Source organism: Cnephaeus nilssonii (assembly GCF_951640355.1).
Source record: "Cnephaeus nilssonii genome assembly, chromosome: 12".
NCBI lineage: Eukaryota > Metazoa > Chordata > Mammalia > Chiroptera > Vespertilionidae > Cnephaeus > Cnephaeus nilssonii.
The window spans coordinates 44,909,807-44,922,038 of record NC_137083.1 but is presented as its reverse complement, the minus strand read 5'-3'; the positions used below and the strand labels follow the sequence as shown (position 1 = coordinate 44,922,038).

The following is a 12,232-nucleotide window of genomic DNA, read 5'->3' as shown; positions in this document are numbered from 1 at the left end:
TTTATAAACTTTCTAACTTTATTTTTTATTGAATTTATTGGGGTGACATTGGTTAATAAAATTACATAGGATTCAGATATACAATTCTATAACACACAATACATCTACACATTATATTCCATACTGTTTTTCACAGTGGCTGCATCAGTCTGCAATCCCACCAACAATGCAGGCAGATTCCCTTTTCTCCACATTCTCAACAGCACTTGTTGTTTGTTGAGTTATTGATCATAGCCATTCTGAAAGGTGCGAGTGATATTTCATTGTGATTTTTATTTGCGTATCTCTGATGATCACAAGGCTATTTTAAAATTTCCCCTTCAAGAAAAATAGAATCACTGTGACTGGTATAAGCTCACCTTTGGAGGAGAAATGGATATAGAAGAAAGTTATTTAAATGCCCAGTGAAGACTACCACTTATCTCCATTATTTTCCACATTATGTTGCCCTTGGTTTTACGGAGTTTTTCCAAAGATGCAACTGGTTATTGCTTCAAAAGTCTTGAAATGGCAAGTTGATTTTATTTTTAGTGTCATGTAAGATTTATTGCAAGTGGCTGTCTAAAATGGTGCTTAGGAATTTGGGAATTTGACCTCTGCTGGGGAGGGGAAGGTAAAATGATAAGTTCTAGGAATTGGCCAAGGGCACAAGATATAGCTTCATCAATGCCATGAGTGGAACTGAACAATATCACTGTCCCATTTGTACTCTTTCTTTCTGCCACTTTTTAAAATTAAGGCCTCATAGAACTACCTCTACCTCCTCAAGTCTTTCAGACTAAAGCCAGGAGTTCATCATCACCACTGAAAAATGATTTTAACAGAAAAGCTGGTCTTCCAGATTTCTGAGTGAGCTTTCCCAACAGACCAATTCAACAACTATTTACTGAACACTAACTCATTTTCCTGTTTTGTGGCAGGTGCTTAGCAGAATACAAAAGAAGTGTAAAACACAAACTCTATCCTTAAGACACTTCCAATCTATCTTGGAAACGAAAGCATGCAGGTGGATAGTAAAGTGTTAAATAGTAGAACCAGACCATCTAGAATTGAGGGCTCAAGGAAATTGCTACAGCAATTTTAACTGGCCATGACTAAACTGACCAGGGAGAATCCCATAATTAACTGCAGCATCGCTTTGCAAATTGGAATATGGGCTCAGCCTAAATCTGTACTAGGGACTGACACTTTCCATGGAGCAGGCAGACAGATGGCCTCAGAGTTTTTCAGGCTTAGCGTCAATTTCTCCCATGTGTTGACTGTAACCACTATCATGACCTTGTATAAATACATCTTCTTCCAGAGAAGAATGAATTTTGAAGACTGATGTGGGGGTAAGTTTCAAGAGCTCTGAAAGTGTGTCAATGGCTTCTCAGGGCTCCATCTTCCAAAGTAATCCTCAGGATTCACTGCTCAAACATGATTGATCTGATCTAGATGGCTCAGCACTCATAGCCCTAGAGAATAATTTACATAGAGAATATATCACAACTTATTTAATTGCCCTACCAGTGTCGTGTGTTTGAAACAAATTTGGAGCACCTAAGCCTATAAAAATGTATTAAGTGATAATAACAATAACATTTTATCTTGAGCACTATATAGTCTATATAGTACCAGAAGAGAATGCTATAAAACTGGGGGGGAAATATTCTTGGTTTATAATGAATTTATAATCTGGTTAAACTAATACAACATAAATATATGAAACAAAATGTATAGATCAACATAGTATAAGACTGCCATCTCTGGTCCAGGCCCTTATTGACTCACAGGCAGATTATGGCAGTTGGTCTCTTTGACTCCAGTCCTCCTATACTTTTTTTGCAACTATCAGGGTCATCTTCTCAAAGGACAGCATTGAGCAAGTCACTTTCCTGCTAGAAAATACATAATGGCACCCCTGTACCTACAGAAAAATTACTCTCTTGACTTTTAAGACCTCCAACTACCCTCTAAAATCTGTTCCTTTCCCATCTTTCACTCTATTGACCACACAGCTGCCCTCTTTCACTACGCAAATGTTCTCTTTAACTAAATTTGTTCACTCAAGATCTGCCTTCACAGCTTGCTCACTTCTGTATGTCATACCCTGCCTGCCTCCATTGACCTAAATTTCACTTTTCTTTGAAAATAAAGGTTTCTATTTCCTACATAATTACTTTCTTAAACACATCAGATTACACCGATTATCCTCCCCTCTGAACTCCAATAGCACTGGCATTTTTTATGTACTACCAGGAGTTATTTTGCATCAAGTTTATATAATTATCTTGCCTTCCTAGTCCAATTTCTAATTTTTTTAATGTTGAGCACCTTGTCCCAATCCTCTCTATCTGCCCAAAGCTTAACAAACACAAGATCTCCAACAATCTTGTTTGATGGCAAAATAAAGTCAGACATAAGTATTGAGTAGAGTTAAGGAGTAATCAGTTATAATCAGAATGAACTAGTATGAATTTTAAAAGGTCTTACTAGAGAGGTGACTTTTTAAACTGGGTTTGGAAGAAATAACAGAAATAGTAGAGGGCAAGAAGGAGAGGAAGTAAGAAGGGTGTGGGTTAGAATGGTGTTGGTGGACATGGGAAGGAATGGGTGGATCCCAGAGCCTGGCCATGTTCTGATAGTTGAGTAAAATCAACACACTGGTATAGAAGTCTGGTTGCCAGATGCCCTTCCCTTTGCATATCTTCTAGGTGTAACTTACTTAGGTCTATAGAGTTGAGAACTACAGCCAAGTAAAAGTCATTGTCTAGGCTTAAATTCTATGTTATGACCTTTAAATGTTCTTCTTCCACTTACTTTTTTGAAATATTTCCTTTGGCAAGGCAACTTTTTCCAATGGGAGGCTTGTTGGTGAGTATTTTGGTCCTCACTTTAGCCTTGTCAGAACAATTGGATAGAATTGCACAGATTTATTCCCTTTTTCATGCCCTCAGGTCCCCCTCAAAAGCTCCATCATAGGGAAGAATCTGACATCCAGATCTTCAGGTTTTCAGGGATGTGTGGGATATTACTGGGCATGCACTGATCAAGAGACCTCTAGGTTCTGCTGAAGCTGAAACCTGAGATCTTCCATGGGATCACTTAGCCTCAATCACACCTCAACTCTTCCCCAGGGCAAACATCTGCAGAGAGCACACATCAAAGAGATAGAAAGATTTGCCAAGGAATGTGTGTATTATGCCACTTCATATTTGTTAATTTTGTAAATACTCTACTTCCCTATAGTTCTAGATCACCAGATACTCAAAATGACTACTCCTAATTTCTCATTTAAAGTGTGTTTCTCTTTGCAACAGTATTGTTCAAACTTGTCTGTCAGTTGTGTCCTGAGCACCACCTCTGCCTGAGTACTGAGTCCACATCCTGTCACTTAAGTTTTCCCGGAAAGCAAATGTGGAGAACCAGAAAAAAAGGTTTGGAATTCAGAAGATGGAAAACATGGACCCAAAGGTGGAACCCTAGTGATTGGACATTTCCAGCTCTTTTTGGTGTTTTTTAAAATGGTAAAATTTAGTTGCTATTGCCTCAGACCTTTCCCATCACACACTTTGCAAATCAGACTGAGAAAATATTCAGGGTCCAAGTCACTGGGTACCATTTCCAGATGTGACCTGTGGGTCATCACATTTTTGTCCTTCCCTCTTGCCTGTGTCAATGCCATTGTTAGCATGTTTGACTCAATGTAAGGGCAATCCTAGAGAGAGAAATATAGTAAATTTATCTATCCCCAGAAATAGTGATTTTAAGGCCCCCCCTCCAATATAGATGCCACAATTTTCTTAACTCTCTCCAAAGAAAGAACACAGCAATGTCTAATAGTAGTACATTTCAAAGCTTCTGTCAAGAACAGCCAGAAAGTTCTTTGTGAAATCTAAAAATCATAAATTCATGACTGTCAGGCCAAATGTGTGTTACACATGTTGCCACTTCTCAAACCAAGAGATGCTGTGGAAGTCCAAATTTTTCTTTAGGGTTCACAAAGAGGTAAAGGGGCGGAAAGAAAGATATTTTCCCGTGGCCGTGCTACATTAACTTCAATCTCGGTTGTGTGTCCTGAAGCTGAGTGTCTTGCTTCATGGTGAGCACTTGTGCAAAAGTTCTGGGCGAGAGGAAAGGGTGGGGGTGATAGGAGGAGGGGCAGGAAAGCATTTTCCCTCCAATCTTTGTGGTGAGGAGCCAAAGAAACCAAGTTGAGTTGGACAGATTGCCATGTGGTTACTTTGCAAGAAAATGAAAAGGGGAGCAGAGATGTGCTAAAGTGTTTTCCATCCTGTTGAAAGGAGAAATGACGGAGAGCTGTGAGGATCCAGTCACCGTTTTTAGCAGATGGCAAAGCCAACAGAGGGAAGAACGCACCTTCCTTCTGGAGGCCATTTGAGTACAATGGCCAGGGACAAACTAGTCATCACCACCTGAGGGCCAAGTAAGCTGCCTTCTTTAAAAAAGAACCAGAACCAGAGGCCAAGGCCTAGTGCGTGAACCATCGTGCCTCCCCACCCCCGCTTTCTCAGATGAGAGTCCAATAACCAAAGCAGCAGGGCCCTGGCTGTCACAGAGTCTAGATTCTGTTCTGTATTATATTTTATTTAGTTTAGCTTCTTTTTCCTTAGAACTGAGGCATGTGACAGAGATGTAGTAAGCCTGCGGGCTCTGCCTCAGCTCAGATTGGCACTTGGAGCAGCCCTTCATGTTTTTGCCTGAGTTTCAAGGGAGAAGAAGGGGCAGCCAGTTATTTGAGAACCACCCCACCCAGAGATTAATTCAAGATTGCTTGTGGAGGTGAAGTCATGGCCAGAATGACCACTAGTTATCTTCCAAATTACTGAGCAAGCCCTATTTTTCTGAAAGTCGGTCAAAGGTTTCGACATCCATGCTTGTGTAACACGAAAATATATAACTCTGTCTCCGTGTGTCCATGTAGAGAAAGGGAGAGAAAGATGAGATAGAAGAGGAGGAAGAGGCAAGGAAGGTAAAAGGAGAGGGAGAAAGAAGATTGCCCCTGAGAAGGAGAGGAGAATGAGGGGTTCCAAAGGATGGGGAAAAAAGGAAGTTAGGGAAGTAAGTAGACAGAAAAATAGAGAAAGAAACACAGGGTCATCTGGTCACTTTGCAAAGTATAGTGATTTTCCTATCACTTAAGACTTGCTAAAGCAGAGCAGCCTCTGTATTAGTTTCCTATTGGTGCTGTAACAAATTATCACTAATTTAGTGACTTCAAACAATGCTAATTTATTACCTTAAACTTATGGAGGTCAGAAGTTTAAAATGAGTCCAAAATAAATGTTACCAGCCTAACATCAAGAAGGGCTGCGTTCTTTCAGGAGGCTCTGTGGAGAGTCCCATTTCTTGCCTTCCATCATCTAGATGCCTACGTTTCTTGGTTCACTTCCATTTCCAAAGCCAGCAATGGTTGGTCAGTAAAGTCTTTTCTCACATCACATAATTGGCATTTACTCTTCTACATCTAAACAGCCCCTGTGTTTATATTGGGCCCATCTGCATCATCCAGAATAATCTATTTTAAAGTCACCTAATTAGCAACCTTAATTTCCTCTTGCCATGCAAGGTAACATATTCACAGGTTCTGGAAATGAGGGTGTGGACATCTTTGGTGGGCCGTGATTCTGCCTACCACACCCTCTTATTAAGAATGTTGTAAAGTGGCAGGATTTGAGGCAGTGCTTTTAAAACTAAAGTCTTAAGAAATGGAAAATAAAAAAAGAGCTATTTCTTAGGAAAAATTTTGAGGTGGGTAAGATCTGTTCCTTTCTCAGATGCCAGTGTCCGCCTTCCCTTTTTGGCACCTCCCTATCTGGCTGGGCTCATACAGCTATGGGCTCACCAGAGTATCCTGAGCAAATGCACCCTTGGGTCTGCCTGACCTGGGCATGCTGTCTCTTTTTCTTTCCTGCTAATTAAATTTATCTATTCTAACTTTCATATCTTGTGTATGGAATTAAATGTATGAGTGCAAAGAATTTGCATTCATTTGACTCTAATACTTTAACCTCTTGGAGTGACAGCAGAAGATAGGTTTTTGAATGGGTGCTGGAGAAACATATCTATTGGAGTTGCTTATATCTACTAATTGTACCACATAAACCTAGTCTGCATAAAGCCAGACTGGTTTAAAAGTTCAGGGCCATTTGGACTCAAAAGATAGCTTGGTATGTCTACATTAAGAAACTATTTAATTATCTTATGAGAGTATTAATTTATAAATCATTTAACCATGGTATTGCTATAAAAATACAATTTTATCCTTATGTCTTTCTATACCTCAATATGAACGATGATAAGAGACTGTGATGTTTTATTTTTTTTCCCAATTGCTGTTTGGAATGGAAATATATACTTTTCTCTGAATCTTATTATCCTCCTTTTCAAACCATACTGTACCAGTACTAGTACCACAGAATCTAAAGGGAAGAGAAAAGAGCTTGATATTCTGGCCTCTTAAGGATCACTGGTACTATAATCAAGATTAACAGCTGTCTTTTCAGGCCCATTGTGACTCGGGAATCTCATCAATTATAAGGGCTCACTACAGTGGATAATCCCCTATAAATAGAAACAAATGCAAGAATAACAACATAATATTGAAGGATGAGTTTGAAAATGAATAGCCCAGGTTCAGGGTATGAAGGGTGAGGAATGTGCCTTCTTTTCCACTTGTCTCCTTTGCCAGTTGAGACTCAATGGTGAGTAGTCAGGGGAGAGGCAGAAGATCTGGATGGTCCACTCAGCCCTGAGCTGGCATTCTTTCTCAGGACCTACAGGCCCATTATCTGGAGGACCAGGTCTATGGATGAAGGCAGCATTGAGCCATGTGGGAAAGTGACAAGCAAGACTCGCATCTATAAAGCTTTTAAAGTAGACAACATGCCAATGTCACGGGATAAGAGTCAGTGGTGAAATGTCAAATCCAGGTGAGATGGGACTGGATATGAATACGCCTGAATGTTGAAAGCAGGAATCATGAAGTCTTCATGTAAAAGTCCCTACTGTGGGGTTATCTAGGTTTAGTAGCCGAATGGCCTAGAATGAAATAGCCTATGTGAGACCTCTTTTATTTTTTAAAAATCATGATTGTGCTTATAACTCTTAGGAAATGGATCAAAGACAAAAGGACGCCAACTACCTGGGATAGTCACACAATGTTGGTTAGCGTTCATTTCTCTTCTTCTAGGATAGCATTCAGCATATCAAACTGCATGTTGGAAAATATCATGTCTGATTAACCAGAAAATTATTGCAGCAAAAATTTCAGAAAAAAAAAATCAAGTAAAGGAACCCTAGTTGCTTGTGAACACACCCTCACTTCCATACTGATTAACCCACTAAGCTTCAAAGCATTTTCTAGGCGAGCCTCAGACACAAACCTGTCAGAAGGCAGGCCTTGACACAGACTGAACTTGAGCATATGGTACTTAGCAGTGTGTTCAGCTTAGGGAGAGTGTAAGATAATAGGGCCTGATAATTAAAACAGCACATTTGTTTATAGGCATAACCTGATCTGGGGCATACTGCTAAAAATTTTAGCAAGCACATGTTTCTTTCAGGGCTAATTATCTATCTGAACTTAAAATATATTATGAATTCTTTCTCTCACTAAATAGGTAGAGTAAATGCTTTTTGTTGGATGATGAACTGGTTCAAAGTTCCCTTAGATCATTATGAGTTGTGTAGATAGAAATCTGGTTAGCTACTACATACATGATTACACTGGAGACTGTCTCCAAGTTTGACTCTGGTATGTATGAAGACTGCAGTTTTGATTGATTTCAAGGTTTTAGAGGCATTCTGTGACCCACTCTGAATGATCAGTATCCTCCTACATATGGCTACCCAGATATTTAGGGTCATTGCTCAGTATCCAATTAATTTGCATCTCAAGATATCTATTTGGATCAGTAGAAGAAATGGTATGTTTGTCTTTTAAGATATGTGGTTTTGCCAGTTCTCTTCATCCAGCCTTTTACCATTTTCATTGCTAATTGTATATTTAGGGAGGAATTTTATTTAGATGTCTGGCCTGAAGTGAATGTCTCCAAATATGTATCTGTGAATTAGCCATTGGGGGAAAAGTGCTGCAGAAGGCATTAATTACCCTCGTATAATGAAATTCTATTTGGTGGAATAAGAGCAGGAGTTCTTCAGAATAAGATGTGTACCGAGAACAAAAGCAGGGAGGACAATAACTGTTTCAAGAATTAGTAGGCATTCTTCTAAAAAGTCCCATGAGGCCTTGTGAGAAGACATTTTTTTATTCAGAACCTTGATTCTAGACACATACTGGGCTTACAACATGGATAAATGGCTCCAATTATTCCAATAAAGAAAAGGACACAAAAAGAAAACTAGCTCGAAATCAGTTTGAAGGATGAACATCTATAATCTAACTTACCACTTGATATGTAATGGCATGACTTTAAAATATGTGTGTCTAACAACCATGAATTGAGATTATACCAGGATATTGATAATAGGTGTCATCTGATTCCTTGGTCTATACCTGGGTGTGGGTGATTGGCAGTCTGAGTGACAGTTTAATCTGGAATGCACATACAATTCAGTTACTACCTTCTGGACAGAAGATATTTTATATACTTTGAATTCACTGGCAACTATTTAAATGTTTAAGTACAAATATTTAATATCAAGGCAGGATACATTTTTCTACAGTGGGTACTCAAATTACAAGAAAAATGTTTTCATTCTTCTATTTGTCATTGTTTATACATTATTTAATACCTAGATAGTCATCTGATATTCATTTAAACACATGTTGCTTTTACACTTGGCTCAAAATAAGGTATCAATTAAAGAACCGCTTTTTTACCCTTATTGCAGATAGATACCTACACCTCAAAATGCATTGGTGGAAATTGATTTTCTGCTATGTATCATGAAATTAATTAGAGAAATACAGCATAAGTCAAACATTTACTCCCCTGTGGGAAGTGAAGTTCGGTTTTATAATGGCCATCAGCAAAATCCATGGTTTAAATTACAGATTAACAAAGAGCTCATGAGCTCAAAATTAAGTTATTCTGTTTAAAATCAATCACTGAGACTGTCATTTTGCTTATTGCTTTGACTTCCTAACAAAGGTTTAAATGAGGACTTTATGTGCAAGTAGAGAATGTCAAGAGACCTGCTCTTTTTCAGACCTGCATGAGCTGGGGAGGCAAAACGTTTAGGCTATTCATCTAATTAGGAGGAATGTATTTTTCAAAAAAAAAAAATCTTTACCAAAAAATCCCACAAATTCACAATTAATCTATTATCTGGAGGAAAAAAATGGTAATGAATGAAAGGTGGGGTACACTTAAGAAGCACTAGATTCATTGATACCAGAGCCAAATGCAAGGCAGGAAATCTGGAATTTATTCTTCTTTTTAGTGCCAAGCACCAGAATTGGGAAGTAGGGTTCAGAAGGAGTAATGCCTTTGCCAGTAAAGTGCAGTCAGACTCTGTTTTTAAGACAGAGCATTTTTCCTTTATCACTCGGCTTCATGTTGGTTCACTACTCCAGTCCTGAGCAGCTCGGCGATGGTCTTGTCATCATATCTGAGGGCCTCTTTCAGGATATGCGTCGTGTGCTGCCCAAGCAGGGGAGGTGGCCTGGCCTCTGACATCTTGAACTTACTGTATCTCACAGCTGGGCCTGTCAAAAGAGGTGGAAAGCAGGAAGCCTGTTAATGACTAACCCTAGGAAATGTATTACCCAAGCAGCCCGGGGTGTTTCCAACGAATGCCAAGAATATCACTGCTCGTTACACCCTTGCAGATGCACCATCATTTTGGAAGGAAATGTATTTTTACATGTGGCTTTTCTTGACTCCATTTCATCCAACTGCACAGTCGTCATCGGATCTGCCTACCACTGTGCAGGGAACTGCATGTCCATGCCTGGTATGTGCTAAGCCTGTTCAGAAGCTGTCAGTCCTGTCACAGGAAATCTCAGGGGTAGAGCACTCAACTGACTGGACTCTCTGGGTCCAAGAGTACAACGACCGAGATATATAGTGTCTTTCTGAAACTGACAATCTGACCCCAGGTGAGGATAGCCCAAAATTTTATTATTCACTGCCAACTGTATAGTTCCAAGATTTAGTTCAACAAACAGCAAATCAACTATACAGCAGCCAGACCCTGGTTGAATCCTTTGGATGGTAGAAGTTATATATGCAAGCTCCATTGTTAGGGAGACTTCAGTCTGAATGTTACCTCTTTTTTAAAATCTGTCTTTATTGTTGGAGGTATTATAGATGTCTCCCCACCACATCCCTGCACTGACCCACCATCCTGTTTCCACTCCTCCACAGGTATTTCCTGCACTATTATCTGTCCAAGGGCTATGCATATATGCATATAAATCCTTTGGTTAATGTCTTTCCACCTTCCAATCCTTTTCCCTCTGAAATGTTTCAGACCATTGCATGCTTCAATGTCTCTGGATATTTTTTTGTCAGTTTATTTTGTTCATTATATTCCATATAAAAGTGAGATCATGTGATACTTGTCTTTCTCTGACTGGCTTATTTTGCTCAGCATAATAATCTCCAGGTTCCTCCATGCTGTCTCAAAGGGTAAGAGATCCTTCCTAGATCCTTCTTTTTTTATAGCTGCATAGTATTCCATTGTGTAAATGTAGCACAGCTTTTTTATCTATTCATGTACTGATGGGCACTTGAGCTGCTTCCAGATCTTAGCTATCCTAGATAATAAAAGCCTAGGTGGCGTCACACCCTCGTGCGATGTCATCACAAGATGGCCACCCTCACATCATCACAAGATGGCCACGACAGGATAGCCGCCACAGGATGGCCGCCACAGGATGGCCAGCAGGAGAGGGCAGTTGTGGGCAATCAGGCTGGCAGGAGAGGGCATTTGGAGGTAAACAGGCCAGCAGGGGAGGGCAGTTGGGGATGACCAGGCCTGCAGAGGAGGGCAGTTGGGGGCGATCAGGCCAGCAGGGGAGGGCAGTTGGGGGAGATTGGGCTGGCAGGGAGTGGTTAGGGGGAGATCAGGCTGGCAGGCAGGCAAGCAGTTAGGAGCCAGTGTTCCCAGATTATGAGGGGGATGTCCGACTGCCGGTTTAGGCCACAGGGATCGGGCCTAAACTGGAAGTCAGACATCCTCCAAGGGGTTCCAGATTGGAGAGGGTGCAGGACAGGCTGAGGGATACTCCTCCCCCCAGGGGCATGAATTTCGTGCACCAGGCCTCTAGTTGTAAATAACGCTGCTATGAACATAGAGGTGCACATGCACTTTCTGATTGGTGTTTCAGGATTCTTAGGATATGTTCCTAGAAGTGGGATCACTGAGTCAAATGGTAGTTCCATTTTTAATTTTTTGAGGAAACTCCACACTGTTTTCCATTGTGGTTGTACAAATCTGCATCCCCACCAGCAGTGTACTAGGGTGTTTTTTTCACCACATCCTTGCCAGCACTTGCTGTTTATTGATTTATTAATGATAGCCATTCTGGCAGGTGTGAGGTGGTACCTCATTGTTGTTTTATTTTGCATCTCTCTGATAACTAGTGACATTGAGCATTTTTTCATATGATTTCTAGCAGAAACATTTTTTTTTGTTTGTTTTTACATGTAATATATTTTTCTTTTTAAAAAATTCTTTATTGTTAAAAGTATTACATGTCTCCTTTTCCCCCCCACTGACCTCTCCCCAGCTTCCCTCACCCCCAGGACATGCCCTCCTCCCCCTCTCCCCAGTGTCCATTGATTATGCTCATATGCATGCATACAAGTCCTTTGGTTGACCTCTCACCCCCTTCCCCCCTCCCTTCCCTCATAGGTTGGACAGTCTGTTCAATGCTTCAATTACTATGACTTTATTTTTGCTCATCAGTTTATGTTGTTCATTATATTCCATTCATGAGTGAGATCATGTGATATTTAACTTTCTCTGTCTGGCTTATTCGCTTAGCATAATGCTCTCCAGTTCCATCCATGCTGTTGCAAATGGTAAGAATTTCTTCTTTTTTACAGCAGTGTAGTATTCCATTGTATAGATGTTCCACAGTTTTCTAGTCCACTCATCTGCTGATAGGCACTTAGGCTGTTTCCAAATCTAGCTATTGTAAATTGTGCTGCTATGAACATAGGGGTGCATATATCTTTTCTGATTGGTTTTTCTGTTTTCTTGGGATATATCCCTAGAAGTGGGATTACTGGGTCAAATGGAAGTTCCATTTTTA

At 40.1% G+C, this 12,232-nt stretch overlaps 1 protein-coding gene across 2 annotated transcripts in view; it reads right to left on the bottom strand.

Moving 5' to 3' along the window:
- Positions 1 to 8,313: 8,313 nt before the first annotated feature.
- Positions 8,314 to 12,232, bottom strand: part of SUGCT (succinyl-CoA:glutarate-CoA transferase) — a 538,921-nt gene continuing 535,002 nt past the window's right edge. The window contains exon 14 of one of the 2 annotated variants that reach the window (XM_079786519.1): positions 8,314 to 9,676. In XM_079786519.1, the coding sequence (XP_079642645.1) occupies positions 9,513 to 9,676 (164 nt within the window). In that variant the 3' untranslated portion in view covers positions 8,314 to 9,512. The remainder of the gene's footprint in view (positions 9,677 to 12,232) is intronic. The other variant, XR_013814318.1, reaches the window with a different exon arrangement.